Genomic DNA, 19,793 nt, shown 5'->3' with positions numbered 1-19,793 from the left:
TCTTTGCTACAGAACATTTAGTTTTTATGTTGTCATTTGTTAAGGGTTTCTTAATTTAATATTTGTTTTTGCACTAAACAAACGAGGCCTATTTATTTAACTGTTGATTGCAAGCATTTTAGGAGGCTATAACTATTTTTTTTATTTCCCACTTTTATTTATTTCTTATTTTCATTTCAGTGCAATAAAACATATTTAACAACAGGACTCGCGAACCTACTGACACAGAGAACTGACTGTGTCGCGGAGGAGGACGTCACATTGAGGCTCTCGTTCAGTCACTGTGCGCGTCGTTCATTGGGTGCTGAGGGCTTATGTCGTCCGCGAACTGACACACACCGAGATCTGCCGCTGGCATACTTGCCAACCCTCCCGGATTTTCCGGGAGACTCCCGAAATTCAGCGCCTCTCCCGAAAACCTCCCGGGACAAATTTTCTCCCGAAAATCTCCCGAAATTCAGGCGGAGCTGGAGGCCGCGCCCCCTCCAGCTCCATGCGGACCTGAGTCCGCTTTCCCACAATATAAAGAACGTCTACAGTAAAGCAGTCCGTCTGCCGTAAACAGCAATGTTGTGACACTCTTAAACAGGACAATACTGCCATCTAGTGCATTTGATGACAGCACTTTTGTGCGTGCCACACAGCAATGCATAATCAGAGAGGGTGTTCAGCATGGTTAGAAACATAGTGACAGAAAATAGAACAAGGATGGACAATTCAACCCTCAACTCAACAATGAGTAGATGAGTGTTATGTGTGTGTATATGTGTAAATAAGTGAACACTGAAATTCAAGTATTTCTTTTATTTATATATATATATATATATATATATATATATATATATATATATATATATATATATATATATATATATATATATATATAGCTAGAATTCACTGAAAGTCAATTGTTTCTTTTATATATATATATATATATATATATATATATATATATATATATATATATATATATATATATATATGACTTGGTGAATTCTAGCTGTAAATATACTCCTCCCCTTTTAACCACGCCCCCAACCACGGCCCCGCCCCAACCTCGCCCCCCGCACCCACCCCCACCTCCCGAAATTGGAGGTCTCAAGGTTGGCAAGTATGGCCGCTGGGGAAGCTGTTACTGACTGACTCATGATTCGCCGACCTGCCCACAGAACTGCTGCTGCAGAAGTGATTCGGTGATTCGGTGAACAAATTTTTTGAACGAATCAATTTAAGGAACTGATTCTAGTGATTCAGTACAGTCAAAAGAACTGCCGATCCCATCACATGATGTGACCCCTGGCTCTGTTTGATTGGTCCAACGTCACCAGTGACTGCATCTGATTGGTGGAACGGAGTGAACGTCACCAGTGACTGTATTTGTTGAAACGCAGGCACTATGGAGGTCTGTTTGACAGACCAAAACAAACAAAGCGTGCATTAACAGATCGATAAAAATTAGTAGCGAGTAGCGAGCTGAATTTAGATTAAAGTAGCGGAGTAAAAGTAGCGTTTCTTCTCTATAAATATACTCAAGTAAAAGTAAAAGTATGTTGCATTAAAACTACTCTTAGAAGTACAATTTATCCCAAAAGTTACTCAAGTAGATGTAACGGAGTAAATGTAGCGCGTTACTACCCACCTCTGCTTATAATACAATTACAAAGTGATGCATCACATTTTTCCAGTTGTTTCAATGCAGCATGTCCGAAAAGGAGTAGGAGGAGCTTAATAATCCTAACCCTTCACATATTTTCATAGTTTTATCCCATTTATTTGTTCTCTGTTTGTAACAGAACAGTGAATACATTTCTAATAAATAAATGATTAAATTAACCAAAAGTAAGTAAACAAATATTAAATACATAAATCATCATTATTATTATTTTTTTAAAGGTTCAAGATGTTTACCATAATTCTTCTTCTTTGTACTTTGTGAACATTTGTAGTTTGAACAGTCCCTTAAACTAAATCATATTAGTGTGTTGTTTGATTTCTTTGCTGAATCCATTCCATAGTTTAATTCCACATACTGATATGCTAAAGGTTTTAAGTGTTGTACGTGCATACAAATATTTTAAATTAGATTTTCCTCAAAGGTTATATTTCTCCTCTTTTGTTGAGAAGAATTGTTGTACATTCTTGGGTAACAGGTTATAGTTTGCTTTGTACATAATTTTAACTGTTTGCAAACGCACCAAGTCATTGAAGTTCAACATTTTTGATTCAATAAATATATGGTTTGTATGTTCTCTCTATGCAACATTATGTATTATTCTAATTGATCTTTTTTGTAACACCGTTAGTGAATGAATCTCACATTTGTAGTTATTTCCCTATATTTCTACACAATAACTCAGATATAGTAACACTAGTGAGCAGTAGAGACTATAGAGTGATATTTGTTCCAGAACATATTTTGCTTTATTCATTATTGACATGTTTCTTGCTACTTTATGTTGTATATTTTTACATTAGGTTTCCAATTAATTTTATCATCTATTATTACACCCCAAAATTTGTTTTCTTTTACCCTTTCAATATATACTCTGTCTATTTGTATATGTCTTTGACTTTCCCTTTCTACCATGTGTTTTTATATTTTTTGTGGACTTTTTGTATCTACACTGCAACCACAATTTCCCCGTTGTGGGATAAATAAAGTCCATCCTATCCTATCCTACAGTATATAGATTCACTGTTCACATCATTAGGTACACCTGCCCACTCTCAGATTGATTCAGAGCTGCATAAAAAAGGTTGCTTTCACCAGCATTTATGTCACTGCATGTTGGTGAAGTGAATTATTTTTATATAGCGCTTTTCTCTAGCGACTCAAAGCGCTTTACATAGTGAAACCCATTATCTACAACTTTAAACTACATTTAAAGTAGTGTGGGTGGCACTGGGAGCAGGTGATTAAAGTGTCTTGCCCAAGGACACCACGGCCCGGGATTGAACCTGGAACCCTCAAGTTGCTGGCACAGCCGTTCTACTAACCGAGCCATGCCACCCTGTGTTATCATGAGCATGCCACAATTAGATTAAAATAATACTTCACTTCAATAATACATACTAAGTACAAAGGTCGCAATGTGGCTGTCTTTTCATCGGCGTTTAGCGGCTAATCCAATTTCGTAGTGGCACATCTTGACAAAAGAGTCCAATGTTATGGAAAAAAAAAACACGTAAGTATTTATTTTATAGACATCAGAGCAGGCGGGAGTGCCACCATCAGCCATGGTATTCTCACAGCCTGAAACAGAGGGGAGGCCAACAACACCCTAGAAATGTCCAAATAAGTACGTCAACCGCACCGTGATGTCACAAATGGCTCACTGTTAAAAAATAAAATAAAATAAAAAGACTTCTGAGGCATTCAGAGGCATCTAAAACTCTGTGCAAGCTCACACGTGAATGCATGAACCTTATGGTTGGACACTTTGGCATTGTTCGACATGAGTATGCAACTTTGTAACATTTATAGATCAGAAAAGTGGAAAGTCATTGTAAGTCCCCTTTAAGAAATGGTGCCACTGTAATTATCCAATCAAGACTATTTTGGAAACAAGGTAACATTATTATGGATGCTTAACCCTCAGAACTCAAACAATAAATTAAAATACCCTAATTGTGTGTGTGCACACTTGCACTGCTTTACATATGCACATCAGAACAATGACCCAGAGAAGTGAATCCAACCGCTGCAACGTCTCCTTTGACAATCTCAAGTTGTGTGGCAGCGAGTGCAATTAATTTTACAAAAGTCTCCCACACAAACAGCACGCAACTGCAAATCGGTTCCCAGCCTTCATTCAAGAGATCCATTCAAATTTATTTATTCAGTCGCAAAGGTCACATCTCTATCATTATTGTCATTAAGCCCAAACACACCTCCAAGACTATCACTGCCTTGCTAAAGGAGCTCACGGTGAAGATGACAGAGTGGATAAGCATGTCTCCAGACCTAAACTCTACTGAACACCTGTAGGACAGAACGGAAGATGGAGGAGCTCTAGTGAATTCCCAGAAAGTTAAAAAAGAACTGCACTTTTTAAAAATGTTGCCCATCATTCACGTTTTCTATGTAAGACAAGAACACACGTCTTTGTCTTTTCTGTGCGTTCTAAATCATGAAAAATTGCTTTAAATATGCGGCTTACAATGTAGCGAATGGGATTCCATCCTTCTGCCTATAAAGCGCTCTAAAAAAACATTGAAAAAACGCCAACAATAACCATTTACATGTCGTGACCAGCATATTAACCAAGCTGTAGCAACATTGTTATTGAATGAGCTAACACAGAGAAACTACTTTTAGTAACACAGTGCCTTGAGCACAAAGCGATGAGCTCGCTACTTAGCTACTGCTGCTGTATCGCCTCTGAGTTTGTAAAAGTTTGTGCTAGATTCAAGATTGAAGATTGTTTATTGTCATATGCACAGTTAAACAGACAGTTTGCCGTACCATGAAAATCTTACATTGCTAGTCCACCCTTCAACAAGTCACACGGTACTTAGCTAAAATAAAAATAAAAATTAAAAATTAAAATTAAAAAAATTAAAATTAAAAATTAAAATGTATATACAAGGCACAGCAAGTAACATTACATTATTGCACATTCTGATTGACAGTCAACAGTATAAATATGGAGGTGACCTTGGGTCACAGCAGCAGTCTTTAGTGATCAAAGGTGAAAAGTGTCTACAGTGATGGTTCACAGTTCGGGGGTGGTCATGGTAGCTGAATAATACAATGTGTTGATCAACTTGATATGCATTTGCATCACTGAACTCTGCTAAGCAATGTGGTCTACATACAACACACAAAGACAAAGATATGTTTCAAAGGGCCAATTTATTTTGGGCCAGAACAAATTGACAAAACTATTTTAAATAGCTGCAACATAACATACATGAGAAACAAACAGCATAATAACAACATAGCTGTAAACCTGGCTTCACCTAAGAAAGGCACACCTGACATACACAAAGCCTAACCAGGCAGATTTGAATTGTTGTTTTGGGTAGTAGACGGGATCTTTGATCCAAGACACAACTTACATTTAACTAAGATGTTCTTTTCTTTGTGCTCGACAAAAGAAAAGAAGTGAGAATAACTCATACTTGCCAACCCTCCCGAATTTCTCCCTATTTCCAGCCGGACTTAAGGCACGCCCCCTCCAGGTCCGTGCGGACCTGAGTGAGGACAGCCTGTCGTCACGTCCGCTTGGCCAACCAAAAAGTAACCACAGAACACTATATACGAGGGCTGTGAATCTTTGGGTGTCCCACGATTCGATTAAATATCGATTCTTGGGGTCACGATTCGATTCAAAATCGATTTTTTTTTTTCAATTCAACATGATTTTTGATTCAAAAACGATTTTTTTCCCGATTCAAAACGATTCTCTATTCATTCAATACATAGGATTTCAGCAGGATCTACCCCAGTCTGCTGACATGCAAGCAGAGTAGTAGATTTTTGGAAAAAACTTTTATAATTGTAAAGGACAATGTTTTGTCAACTGATTGCAATAATGTAAATTTGTTTTAACTATTAAATGAACCAAAAATATGACTTATTTTATCTTTGTGAAAATATTGGACACAGTGTGTTGTTAAGCTTATGACATACTTGCCAACCCTCCCGGATTTTCCAGGAGACTCCCGAAATTCAGCGCCTCTCCCGAAAACCTCCCGGGACAAATTTTCTCCCGAAAATCTCCCGAAATTCAGGCGGAGCTGGAGGCCACGCCCCCTCCAGCTCCATGCGGACCTGAGTGACGTGTTGACAGCCTGTTGTACATGCACATGTGACCCACCCATAATGTGTCACATTTTTGTGTTGATTTATTTAGTTTATTTTGTGGTTTGAATTCGTTTTTGGAGCTGTCATTACACATTTATCAGTATTCACATTGGTCAGTAGGGGGCAGTAGCGCGTTTCTTCCCAATTGAATGCTATCACCTGCAGACCGGAAGTGTCTTGTCATTCTGATGAGAGCGACCAGTCTGTGAACAATTGAAACGTCCTGTGTGCTTTTTCCTCCTGTATAACAGGTTAGTTTTGGTGAATCAACTCACTGAATAATATCCATGTGATCTTTATAAGTTTAAGTACACATTCTGATGGTAGAGCCTAACTCTAAAGTGTTTGTGAGTTGTAGTTTGTATTTGTGAATGAATCCAGTGCACAGCTGCAGTAATCAATACAAAAAGGCGACGTGAGTGCGCAATGTTTATATAGGAACTTCTGATCCTAATTCAGACTCCCAAATTAGAGCTCCCGTTTTCTTATTGATTTTATAATGTATATTTGTATAATGTGTGTGTTCTAAAATAGTGACAGAGAATAGAACAAGGATGGACAATTCAACCCTTAACTCAACAATGAGTAGAGGAGTGTTATGTGTGTGTATATGTGTAAATAAATGAACACTGAAATTCAAGTATTTATTTTATTTATATATATATACATAATAATATTATATATATATATATATATATATATATATATATATATATATATATATATATATATATATATATATATATATATATATATATATATATATATATATATATATAGCTAGAATTCACTGAAAGTCAAGTATTTCTTATATATATATATATATCTTAACCACGCCCCCAACACCGCCCCCCGCCCCACCCCACCCCCGACCACGCCCCCCACCCCCCACCTCCCGAAATCGGAGGTCTCAAGGTTGGCAAGTATGGCTTATGAGATGCGATGCAAGTGTAAGCCACTGTGATACTATTGTCCTTTTTTTTTGTTATATAAATGTCTAATGATAATGTCAATGAGGGATTTTTAATCACTGCTATGTTAAAATTGTAACTAATATTGATACTGTTGTTGATAATATTCATTTTTGTATCACTACTTTTGGTTTGTTCTGTGTCGTGTTTGTGTCTCCTCTCAATTGCTCTGTTTATTGCAGTTCTGAGTGTTGCTGGGTCGGGTTTGGTTTTGGAATTGGATTGCATTGTTTTGGTATTGATGTGTATTGTTTTGTTGGATTGATTAATTTAAATAAATAAATTAATTAATTAATTCATTAATTAATTAATACAAAAATTCATTAATTAAAAAAAAAAAATAGATTTTTTAAAAATGAGAATCGATTCTGAATCGCACAACGTTAGAATCGCGATTCGAATTCGAATCGATTTTTTCCCACACCCCTCCTATATACCGTATAGTGTTCTGTGGTTACTTTTTGGTTGGCCAACAGTTTACGTTGTATTGCGCACACACCCCTCCCCTCCCCTCCCTTCCCCTCCCCCCCCACACACACACACCCACACCCAGACACACACACAGCGCGCCTCCGGCTTGTGACACAAGAGGTTCAGAAGGACGACACTGCAGCGCTGCAATAAAACACACTCAGATCTTCTGTTTCTAGCCGATACTGCATAAAAAACAACGTAAAATAACGCAGTAACGCATCATGTAGTAACGGTGACTGAGTTACTGAATATAAAAAATAACGCGTTAGATTACTAGTTACCACCGAAACTAACGGCGTTACAGTAACTTGTTACTTTGTAACGCGTTAGTCCCAACACTGCTGGATAGTAATAGGTTGTGACCATAAGCCAAGAAGTTGGTCAACTTTCAAATTCAACTTGGAACCGATGATATCATGAGAAAAACACGGCAAGATGCTTGTTTGCTCCCACCTTTTTATTTTTACCTGAGGAGTGAGGATTATTCACAATCCATCATCTAAACAAGAAAGTGCTGAAAGATATAAACATCCCATCAGTTGGTGTATCTCAGTGAGAGCGGAAATTATGCAGCAAGTGATTGTTTTATAACTTTCATGGTTTGTTTGACTTGTTTAGCACTTAGCAATACATTTTGCTTAGTGTTTCACGAGAGCTGAGCTGCTTATAACTCAGCTTCTAAAACTTGTAGCTTAACCTTCTTATATTCAGGCTAAAAAATATAAGGTTCTGATTGTCATGTGTCCTTTGGTAGTCATTGCTGGCTCTTATGAAGTCTGCCATGATTAGTAGTTGTTGTTGTTGAACGAAATAGCGAATTGTGTGAAGTTCCAGTCATTCTTAAAATGACTAAAATATTGTATATATTACATGTTTTCATCAGAGATCCCATTGAGGTAAAAAATTAAGGAATTGAAAAATATCACCCTGGGGCTGAGGGGCCCTTTTAGATAGAATAGAATAGAATAGAATAAAATAGAAAGTACTTTATTGATCCCTGGGGGAAATTCAGCACCACAGTTCGCTCACAATAGACAAGAACAATAATAAATAATATAATATATATCTAATATATTATATATATAATGTATAATATATAAATAATATAAATGTATTCTACATATACTACATATACTGTACATTTAAGTGCAGTCAAAAAGGAACATATGCATTATACAGCTGATGGCTGTCTGTATGCAGGACCTCCTGTGTCGTTTCGTGTTGCATTTTGGGAGTCTGAGCCTTCCACTGAACGTGCTCATTCTCCCCGCAAGGTCCGAGTGTAGTGGGTGGGAGGTGTTGTCCATAATGGCTAAGAGTTTTGCTCGACTTCTCTTCTCTGACACCACCGCCAGAGAGTCTAGCTCCACTCCCACCACGTTAATGGCCTTCTCTACCAACTTGTCCAGTCTGTTTGCGTCCCTCGCTCTCAGCCCGCTGCCCCAGCAGGCCACGGCGTACAAGAAGGCGCCCGCCACCACCGACTCGTAGAACATCTTCAACATCTTTGTACAGACGTTGAAGGATCTTAGCCTCCTGAGAAAGTAGACGCGGCTCTGTCCCTTCTTGTAGAGTGCCTCAGCGTGTTTTGTCCCATTCAGCTTGTTGTCCATGTGTACTCCGAGGTATTTATAATCCTCAACCATGTCCACATCGACCCCCCTGATGGAAACAGGGGTCGCCGGAGTATTCCTCCTCCTTCCCAGGTCCACAACCAACTCCTTGGTCTTCATCCAGTGCTCTGTATTCCTCATCATCACCATCCTCAATACACCCCACTATCGCAGAGTCATCAGAAAACTTCTGACGGTGGCAGGACTCTGAGTGATAGTGGAAATCGGTGGTGTAGATGGTGAAGAGGAAGGGGAAGAGGACTGTGCCCTGTGGGGCCCCGGTGTTGCTGACCAGCCTGTCAGACACACAGTCCTGCAGTCACACGTACTGTGGTCTGTCAGTCAGGTAATCAACAACCCAGGACACCAAGGGGGCCTCCACCTGCATCATCTCCAACTTCACACCCAGTAGCCCAGGCCGTATGGTATTGAAAGCACTGGAGAAGTCAAAAAACATGACGCTCACACTGCTCGCAGGCTTGTTTAGGTGGGTGTGGGCTCGGTTCAGCAGGTAGATGACTGCGTCCTCCACTCCCAGTCGGGGCTGGTAGGCGAATTGGAGTGGGTCCAGGTGGGGCTTGACTGTAGGGCGGAGTTGTTCCAGGACCAACCTCTCCATGGTCTTCATGATATGGGAGGTTAGAGCCACCGGCCTGTAGTCCTTCGACGTGCTGGGTCGCGTGCACTTAGGGATGGGGACCACGCATGAGGTTTTCCACAGTGTGGGGACTTTCTGCAGCCTAAGGCTCATGTTGAAGATGTGCTGGAGCACACCACACAGCTGTGGGGCGCAGGCTTTGAGTACCCTGGGGCTCACACCGTCAGGACCCGCGGCCTTGCCTGTTTGTAGCTTATTTAGCTGTGCATTCACCTGTTCTGCAGACAGACGCACTGGGGGGCTGAGGTGATTGGGGGTGGGGGGGTTCATCAAGCTGAGGGTGAGGTGTTAAGTGGGGGGAGGTAGTCATTGGAGTTGGGGGGCTGTGAGGCGGGGAGGTGGGGATGGATTGGTTGGTCTTTGTCTCCGTCCACCCCCCTACCCCCCGACGGTTTGAGGCCGGTGATGGTCTGCATACCTCGCCAAACCGCCTTCATGTTGTTGTCCTTCAGCTTCCCTTCCAGTTTCCTCCTGTAGTTCTCCTTGCCCTCCCTGAGTCTGGTCTTCAGCAGCCCCTGAACTCTTTTCACCTCCTCCCTGTTACCAGCATTGAATGCCCTCTTCTTCTTCTTCTCATTCATTGCTCCCTGAAGCTGAAATTATTTTATCATTCATTTTATCATGAGATGCTTTGGAAGGTATTTCCTACATAGAAATTATCTAAAAATGCAAGGACATTTAACAATGTTTTCTGTCAATTACATCTATGAACTTAAAGCCACACCTCTTTGTCATGTCTGTAACCTTTCCAAAAATGTACAACAGCATCAATAGTTTGTTTCATTAGTTTAGTGTTTTGTTTGGTTTGAGAAAATATCTTCACTCCATCTCTTTTCAGGCAATTCATAAATACATGAGATATGATGGCTATATGTGATAACAAATATTTCAGTTGTAAAAAAATATTTTGTTGAACTAGTGAGTCACTTGGTAAAGTCATGGATGTAGACTTGCATGTATGGTATCTGCTAAAAGTCTGTTTGTTCATTTATAACGTGAAGCTTTTTATGACATTCTTAATAAATCCATGATTATATTTTGTCGCACTTTTTAGGCAACTTTGGCCACGCAGAACTATATCTAGTACAAGTTACTGGGTTTAGTATTGTAAATCATGGTTAAAATCATGAGACATAATATCTACTGGTCAACAGCAATATTTCATATTGTTACTTACTAAGAGTAGTAACTTATGAAAATGGCTCACCAGGCCAGGGCTGCACAATTAATAACATTTTAAACGTGATCACGATTTTGGCAGCTAAGATTAAATGAGGGTTATCCTTGCCAATATTAAGTTTTAAAAAGCAAGCTCCTCTGCATATCAAACCAGCAGTCAGCCAACCACCAGGGGGCGACCGAAAAAAACAGTGGACTCACGTGAGAGTGAGTAAGAGTGAGTGAAAGCGGGGTCGTGCCCACTTTAAGTCTAAACCGTGCCCACTGTAGGTCTAAGTCGCGCCCGCCAGTGACGTGCAGTCAGGGGAGGCAGGTGAGGCGGAGCCTCACGTGCCATCATGGAAAGAAAAAAAAAAAGTAAAAAAATAAATAAATAATTAAATCGTTATATGTATCCAGTGATTATACTATAAAGTTATTTTCCATTTAACTTCACCAGTTTTGGATTATTTTTATTCAAAATCGCTGAATTTTTACATTTGCCGTTCAAATACTGAGAAGAGACTTGCGGTGATCAGCAGCCAGTTGAGCCTCACCATGGATTGCGCAATGACTCGGCTAACTGCTGGCCTGCTGTGCAGTGAGACCGTATTGCTACATCAATTATATTATACATTTCCATAGTTTAGTTAGCTGAGGTATATAATGTACAGTGTATTTAGTCAACAACTGTATATGTGTAACGTATTTCTTGTGCTGAGCAATCATAAAACGGCTGCAAAGACGCACTGGGTGAGGCTCGCAGTAATCCCGCCTCATGGTGGTAGAGGGCGCTAGTGATCCCAGGGATCATTCTTGCGACTACTCGGCTGCAGAATAAGTGACAACAAGCTACAGTTAGCAGCGATCGTTTATTTTTTCCTCTCGCCTGGACTTTTAACATGGAGGATTACATATCTAAAATAAAACAGTTTTCTAAACTGGACTTTCAATCGAAGCAGGAGGTAATAATTAAAGGAAGATCTACATCGAGACAGAGAGACTTTTAAAACTGAAGAAAGATAAGGAAGACTTCTATAAACAAGTTATCGATGCTTTTATTCAGAAGGAGCGGCGCATGGACTTCATTTATAAGTAAAGGTAAGACCATAATAACGTTTTTTTTTATTAAATGTGCTTGTTTGTGTGCTAGAGTTTGTATGTGTAAAGCTAAAGTTAAGTTAAAGTACCAATGATTGTCACACACACTAGGTGTGTTGAAATTTGTCCTCTGCATTTGACCCATCCCCTTGATCACCCCCTGGGAGGTGGGGTGAGCAGTGGGCAGCAGCGGCACCGCGCCCGGGAAGCATTTTTGGTGATTTAACCCCTAATTTCCAACCCTTGATGCTGAGTGCCAAGCAGGAAGAATGCTGGTATGAGCTTTTAAACATAACCTGTTAACTGCTGCCAATCAAATGGTGAATAAGATACTATTTAGGGTTCATATGTTTGTAAATCTGACTGTGATGAAGTCAGTGCCTCACCAGCCATGAACCTCACCGCACGTCACTGGCGCCCACTCTAGGTCGCGTTCACTTAAAAACATGTCCACAGAGGTGACGACGAAGTGAAGTGTGTCTTAAACAGAAGTGAAGCTGGAGAGATATTACATAACATGGAAATAAGAAATAGATAAATAAAAATACTGATGAAAATAAGTTAGGTTTAACGTATTTTCAACAGTATTTTTTATCTCTTTCTTTCTTAAATAAATAATTAAGGTTTACTCCTCTCTGAACTGCCACCTTACCGTGGTAGAGGAGTTTGTGTGTCCCAATGATCCTAGGAGCTATGTTGTCCGGGGGCTTTCATGCCCCCTGGTAGGGTCTCCCAAGACAAACAGGTCCTAGGTAAGGGATCAGACAAAGAGCAGCTCGAAGACTTCTATGGAACTACAACAACATGGACTCAGATTTCCCTCGCCCAGACGCGGGTCACCGGGGCCCCTGTCTGGAGCCGGGCCCGGAGTTAGGGCACGATGGCGAGCGCCTGGTGGCCGGGCCTGTTCCCATGGGGCCCGGTCAGGCACAACCCGAAGAGGCAACGTGGGTCACCCCTCCAATGGGCTCACCACTCATGGGAGGGGACATAGAGGTCGGGTGCATTGTGAGCCGGGCGGAAGCCGTAGGCAAGGCACTTGGCGGTCTGATCCTCGGCTACATAAGCTAGCTCTTGGGACGTGGAACGTCACCTCGCTGGTGGGGAAGGAGCCTGAGCTAGTGCGCGAGGTAGAGACGTTCCAGCTGGATATAGTCGGACTCACCTCGACGCACAGCAAGGGCTCTGGAACCAGTTCTCTCGAGAGGGGCTGGACTCTCTTCCACACTGGCGTTCACACAGTGAGAGGCGACGAGCTGGGGTAGCAATTCTTATTTCCCCCGGCTCAAAGCCTGTACGTTGGAGTTCAACCCAGCGAACGAGAGGGTAGCCTCCCTCCGCCTTCGAGTGGGGGTACGGGTCTTGACTGTTGTTTGTGCTTACGCACCAAACAGCAGTTCAGCGTACCCACCCTTTTTGGATACACTCGAGGGAGTACTGGAAAGTGCTTCCCCGGGTGATTCCCTTGTCCTACTGGGGGACTTCAACGCTCATATTGGCAACAACAGTGAAACCTGGAGAGGTGTGATTGGGAAGAATGGCCGCCCGGATCTGAACCCGAGTGGTGTTTTGTTATTGGACTTTTGTGCTCGTCACAGATTGTCCATAACAAACACCATGTTCAAACATAAGGGTGTCCATATTTGCACTTGGCACCAGGACACCCTAGGCCGCAGATCCATGATCGACTTTGTAGTTGTGTCATCGGATTTGCGGCCTCATGTTTTGGACACTCAGGTGAAGAAAGGGGCGGAGCTTTCTACCAATCATCACCTGGTGGTGAGTTGGCTTCGATGGTGGGGGAGGATGCCGGACAGACCTGTCAGGCCCAAACGCATTGTGAGAGTCTGCTGGGAAAGTCTGGCAGAGTCTCATGTCAGAGAGAGTTTCAATTCCCACCTCCAGAAGAACTTTGAACATGTCACGAGGGAGGTGCTGGACATTGAGTCCGAGTGGACCATGTTCCGCACCTCTATTGTCGAGGCTGCTGATTGGAGCTGTGGCCGCAAGGTAGTTGGTGCCTGTCGTGGCGGTAATCCTAGAACCCGTGGGTGGACACCGGCGATGACGGATGCCGTCAAGCTGAAGAAGGAGTCCTATCTGGTTCTTTTGGCTCATAGGACTCCGGAGGCAGTGGACAGGTACCGACAGGCCAAGCGGTGTGCAGCTTCAGCGGTCACGGAGGCAAAAACTCGGACATGGGAGGAGTTGGGGGAAGCCATGGAAAACTACTTCCAGACGGCTTCGAAGCGATTCTGCACTGTCAACACCGTGTATGGTGCGCATGGTGTTCTGCTGAACTCGACTGCCGATGTTGTGGATCGGTGGAGGGAATACTTCGAAGACCTCCTCAATCCCACCAACACATCTTCCTATGAGGAAGCAGTGCCTGGGGAATCCGTGGTGGGCTCTCCTATTTCTGGGGCTGAGGTTGCTGAGGTAGTTAAAAAGCTCCTCGGTGGCAAGGCCCCGGGGGTGGATGAGCTCCGCCCGGAGTTCCTTAAGGCTCTGGATGCTGTGGGGCTGTCTTGGTTGACAAGACTCTGCAGCATCGCGTGAGAAAGACAGTGGGCTTTCTGCCAGAGAAATACTTGTTTTATGCCACTCCTTCTTTGTCTCATTTTGTACACCTAACGTTTTATACTGTGTGTGAATGTACAAAGGTGAGCTTTGTTGATGTTATTGACTTTTTGGAGTGCTCACCAGGCATATTTGGTCACTGCATGACTGCAAGCTAATGGATGCTAACATGCTATTTAGACTAGCTGTATGTACATATTGCATCATTACGCCTCGTTTGTAACTATATTTGAGTTCATCTAATTTCCTTTACTTGTGTCCTCTGTGTATTTAGTTTATGTTTCCATGTTTCATGACATATTATCTGTATGTACTATTGGCTGCATTTCTGATAGTTGTTTGTGTGCCATGTTGTTCCAGACCACAGCAAATGTTACCCAGCTTGCAAAGATTGTAATAAATCCATTAGAAGAAGACAGCCTGCCGTTTCCTTTAAGTTGGACACACACATCTATACCTTTGGTCAGTCTAAGTCAATCATTTCCAGGAGTTATCTCACCCTCTGAGAAGTTTTACTCATGTTTTCCAATGTTGTAAAAATGTGTAGAATAAATATTAAATTGTAATATTTCTGTCAACAAAGATTTGCATCAGCCTGCAACACATAGTCATTTTGATAGTAGGCTAATATAACTAATATAGACACATACATCATGTGTTGCCATCATTATAACACTTATATAAGTCTTTTAATTTTTTGCGGCTCCAGACCGATTACTTTTTTGTATTCGTGGTCCAATATGGCTCTTTCAACATTTTGGGTTGCCGACCCCTGGGTTAGGGTTTTGGTTAGGTTTGGGTTAGCGTTAGGGTAGCATATGATCAGCCAAAAAAACAATACATTCAACAACAACAACAAAAAACAGCTCTGGTGCGTTGCATTAGTCATTTTGGATCACTTTACAAATCTAGTGTCCACTCTCGCGTCTCCAATTCAGGAAGAAGGGTCTCGCACCGGGCGCAGACACTCTAAGTGGTGCCCACTCTAAGTTGCACCAACAGGGTGACAACAGCGGAAGTGAACCGTGTCTTAAATAAATGTCCACAGTGGCGCTGACAAAGCCAGAGTAGAGACTTGATTTTTAACATGATCCATGATGGCCAATGCAACAAACCATTGGTTGCTTCTATTTCAGATGTTTTTTTGATGACTTTATGCAATCCTAACCCAACCCCAACCCCAAACCCAACCCTAACCAAAACCCGAACCTAACACTAACCCTAATTGCATGTACTATTAGTGGGCGTGTTGTGTGCGATTTACTAAGACTGCATGTGCAATTGAAAAGTGGTGCAAACCACCGTATTTAAATGAGGATTTTGCGTGTACTATACGGGGCCTCACCACGGAGACACTCTCATTTACAGCACAATAATTTCATCATGCGCCTACCTGTAACGTTTTGGTATGTTTTTAAACATGCAGGAGACATCTACCACTTTTTATGGGCATTTTAGAAGCAGTTGTGCAGTGCATCTACAAACCCCGTTTCTATATGAGTTGGGAAATTGTGTTAGATGTAAATATAAACGGAATACAATGATTTGCAAATCCTTTTCAACCCATATTCAATTGAATGCACTACAAAGACAAGATATTTGATGTTCAAACTCATAAACTTTATTTTTTTTTTGCAAATAATAATTAACTTAGAATTTCATGGCTGCAACACGTGCCAAAGTAGTTGGGAAAGGACATGTTCACCACTGTGTTACATGGCCTTTCCTTTTAACAACACTCAGTAAACGTTTGGGAACTGAGAAGACACATTTTTAAGCTTCTCAGGTGGAATTCTTTCCCATTCTTGCTTGATGTACAGCTTAAGTTGTTCAACAGTCTGGGGGTGTCCATTGTGGTATTTTAGGCTTCATAATGCGCCACACATTTTTAATGGGAGACAGGTCTGGACTACAGGCAGGCCAGTCTAGTACCCGCACTCTTTTACTATGAAGCCACGTTGATGTAACACGTGGCTTGGCATTGTCTTGCTGAAATAAGCAGGGGCGTGCGCCCATGGTAACGTTGCTTGGATGGCATATATGTTGCTCCAAAACCTGTATGTACCTTTCAGCATTAATGGCGCCTTCACAGATGTGTAAGTTACCCATGTCTTGGGCACTAATACACCCCCATACCATCACAGATGCTGGCTTTTCAACTTTGCGCCTATAACAATCCGGATGGTTCTTTTCCTCTTTGGTCCAGAGGACACGACATCCACAGTTTCCAAAAACAATTTGAAATGTGGACTCGTCAGACCACAGAACACTTTTCCACTATGTATCAGTCCATCTTAGATGAGCTCAGGCCCAGCGAAGCCGACTGCGTTTCTGGGTGTTGTTGATAAACGGTTTTCGCCTTGCATAGGAGAGTTTTAACTTGCACTTACAGATGTAGCGACCAACTGTAGTTACTGACAGTGGGTTTCTGAAGTGTTCCTGAGCCCATGTGGTGATATCCTTTACACACTGATGTCGCTTGTTGATGCAGTACAGCCTGAGGGATCGAAGGTCACGGGTTTAGCTGCTTACGTGCAGTGATTTCTCCAGATTCTCTGAACCCTTTGATGATATTACGAACCGTAAATGGTAAAATCCCTAAATTCCTTGCAATAGCTGGTTGACAAAGGTTTTTCTTAAACTGTTCAACAATTTGCCAACGCATTTGTTGACAAAGTGGTGACCCTCGCCGCATCCTTGTTTGTGAATGACTGAGCATTTCATGGAATCTACTTTTATACCCAATCATGGCACCCGCCTGTTCCCAATTTGCCTGTTCACCTGTGGGATGTTCCAAATAAGTGTTTGATGAACATTCCTCAACATTATCAGTATTTACTGCCACCTTTCCCAACTTCTTTGTCACGTGTTGCTGGCATCAAATTCTAAAGTTAATGATTATTTGCAAAAAAAAAAAAGTTTATCAGTTTGAACATCAAATATGTTGTCTTTGTAGTGCATTCAACTGAATATGGGTTGAAAATGTTTCGCAAATCATTGTATTCCGTTTATATTTACATGTAACGCAATTTCCCAACTCATATGGAAACGGGGTTTGTACATTGAAACCACTTTTTATTTTTTTTACCACTGAAGAAGCTCATTGGAGAGAGGCTGCACTTTCTCCGCTCAAGACGCAAAAAAATGCAAACTTAAAACTTTAAAATTATTTACTCAATTTAAAAAAAAACACAATGTTATTAAATAAAATACTGAAGGACACCAAAACGCATCAGTTGAATTTGATTGCAAATTGCTCACAGTTACAATTTTTTTCAAAGCAAAAAATATAAGCACAACACCATTGGCTAGCTTATGTTTCCCTTAGTGGTTTAACACATTTGTGTTAAAACTGTCTATACTTTTCGCAATTACTAAGTCTGTGTAATACATTTTCTACCGACCCAGATAAAATGCTTGGTGTTTACAGCGGTAAACCCTGCTTGGACACGGACCTCGTTGCTTCTCTCCAGCCCCCGACCGCTTGCCTGCCCACGGACTGCCTTCTCGCCTTGCCCCTTTGGTCTGACGAAGGATTCATCCAACACGCACATACAACAAACTCTGGTAACATTTACATTACTAATTCTACACATTGTCTTGCACCTTTCACTTAGAGGAGCATACACATTCACCTGTATCAATAATTCTATTAAACTGATTTCTGCCGTTGTGTCGTCTCCTTCCCCCACCGTACGTAACACAAGCATGTACTTAAAATCATATGAGAAATAATCGTTTCACTAGTCGACTAGCCGCATAATTAATCCCTAACTAGTATACTATTAAAATAATCGTCAGTTGCAGCCCTAGTGTATACTCACCTTTGTGAGGTATACGGTGTCAGCATACTAGAATGTTATCGCGGTTCTACTGTCCATTTCAAATATGCCTCTTTGCCCTATGAAGTTCAACTCAAATTGATAAAAAGAATGAAAATGAAGTTGGATTCCCAATAGTAATTGTCACAATCACCACAATACACACCTAATTAATATTGAAAGGCCCAGCGTTGCCATAGAATACAAATTCGGAAAAAACTGCAAAGCTCATGGACCTACATCAGCAACCTTCAGGCAAAGGGCAGACTACACTCTGAACGGGTTAGTAGCCAATCACAGGGTAAATGCAGAGACACACAACTATTTATATTCATTTGCACTTTCACTGGGAAGGAACTGAACCTATGTTGCCTGCAGGGAAGTCAAGCGAGTATTTTATGAATGGACAAACATCTTAATTATTGAACTAATCTGCATCCCTTCAGCTCACCTCTCCTTAACTCTTAATTTTTACGACATTTTGGACAACTATATGCTGTTAAGGTCCATGTAAACTCAATAAAGGCCTACTTAGAACGCAACACCTATGGGACGACATAGAACAGTCATGGTGAGCCAGCAGTTCCAAAATCGGTCATCTCGGACCCCACAAATGTTCTTCTTGAATGAACAAATTGACTGTACACGTGCAACATGAGTGTTCATGATATAAGTGTTTTATAGTGAACCACTTACGGTCACTGATGACTTCTAAGGATGGCAGGAAGTAGTCGTCACAGACAATGGCCACAGCCAAGAGCATGTAGAAGATGAGCATGAAGTAGATGGCAAGACCTCCATCTTTCCTCTGCTGCAAGGTGAAGAAGCCACCAGGGAACTCAGACGATTGAGGCGCGATGCACTCCGTCTCATTCTCTGAAACAGCATGACAAACACAACTCTGTCAAACACTTAACCAAACTCCTTAATGGCAATTACACGCCAGTGAGTGGTGGATATTAGTCGAGTAAACACAGTCACAGTTGCCGCATGCAGCCACAATCCATTACTCACACTTTGCGCAGCAAAATGAAGCTAAACATTTCTATCGACACTTCGCACTGGCTTTTAAATTTCTGCAGACAGAACCGTGGAAGCAAAGACCACTCGTATAATTATTTCAACAAGTTATTCAAACTTACCAAGTGCCCTGCGCACCCTGTTTGTGTGGCTCCACTCAGGTGCATATGCTGTGTATGATACGAGATGAACTGTGCAGTACAAAAACAGGACAAACCCCAAAAAGTAAGGGATGAAGTCTTTTCTCGTTTTTCTCTGAAGAACCGAATGCTTACTGGCGGCCATTTGAGGTAAAAAAGACAAATATCAGGAATAATTCCAAGAAATCATTCAGGCTTGAAATGTGTGCATGTGAGCTTCATCTAACTACAATTCTGCCAACTGCACAGAGAGAAAGAGAGTGCTGGAGGGGGAAAGCATATTTTAAGTAGGAGTGGGCGATACTGACCATTTTGGTATCCATTGATACCATGTAAATACAGAGCCAGTATTGCTGATACTTTTTACTTGAAATTCTAGATTTTGTGATTTGGCTTTACATGTTTTGATCATTATAATAATCACAAATATTTTAGTTTTACTTATTTT

The 19,793-nt window shown here is 41.4% G+C and overlaps 1 protein-coding gene across 1 annotated transcript in view; it reads right to left on the bottom strand.

The window, feature by feature from the left end:
* The window catches only part of slc24a5 (solute carrier family 24 member 5), a 69,819-nt gene extending 50,241 nt beyond the window's left edge, over positions 1-19,578 (bottom strand). The window contains exons 1-2 of the mRNA XM_061963900.1: positions 19,328-19,578; positions 18,882-19,061 (exon numbers count right to left, since the gene is read on the bottom strand). Coding sequence (XP_061819884.1) covers positions 18,882-19,061; positions 19,328-19,490 — 343 coding nt within the window. The 5' untranslated portion in view covers positions 19,491-19,578. The remainder of the gene's footprint in view (positions 1-18,881; positions 19,062-19,327) is intronic.
* Between the last annotated feature and the right edge of the window lie 215 nt (positions 19,579-19,793).

This window comes from Nerophis lumbriciformis, linkage group LG06 (assembly GCF_033978685.3).
Source record: "Nerophis lumbriciformis linkage group LG06, RoL_Nlum_v2.1, whole genome shotgun sequence".
In the NCBI taxonomy this organism is placed as follows: Eukaryota; Metazoa; Chordata; class Actinopteri; order Syngnathiformes; family Syngnathidae; genus Nerophis; species Nerophis lumbriciformis.
This window is presented reverse-complemented; position numbering and strand designations above follow the sequence as displayed.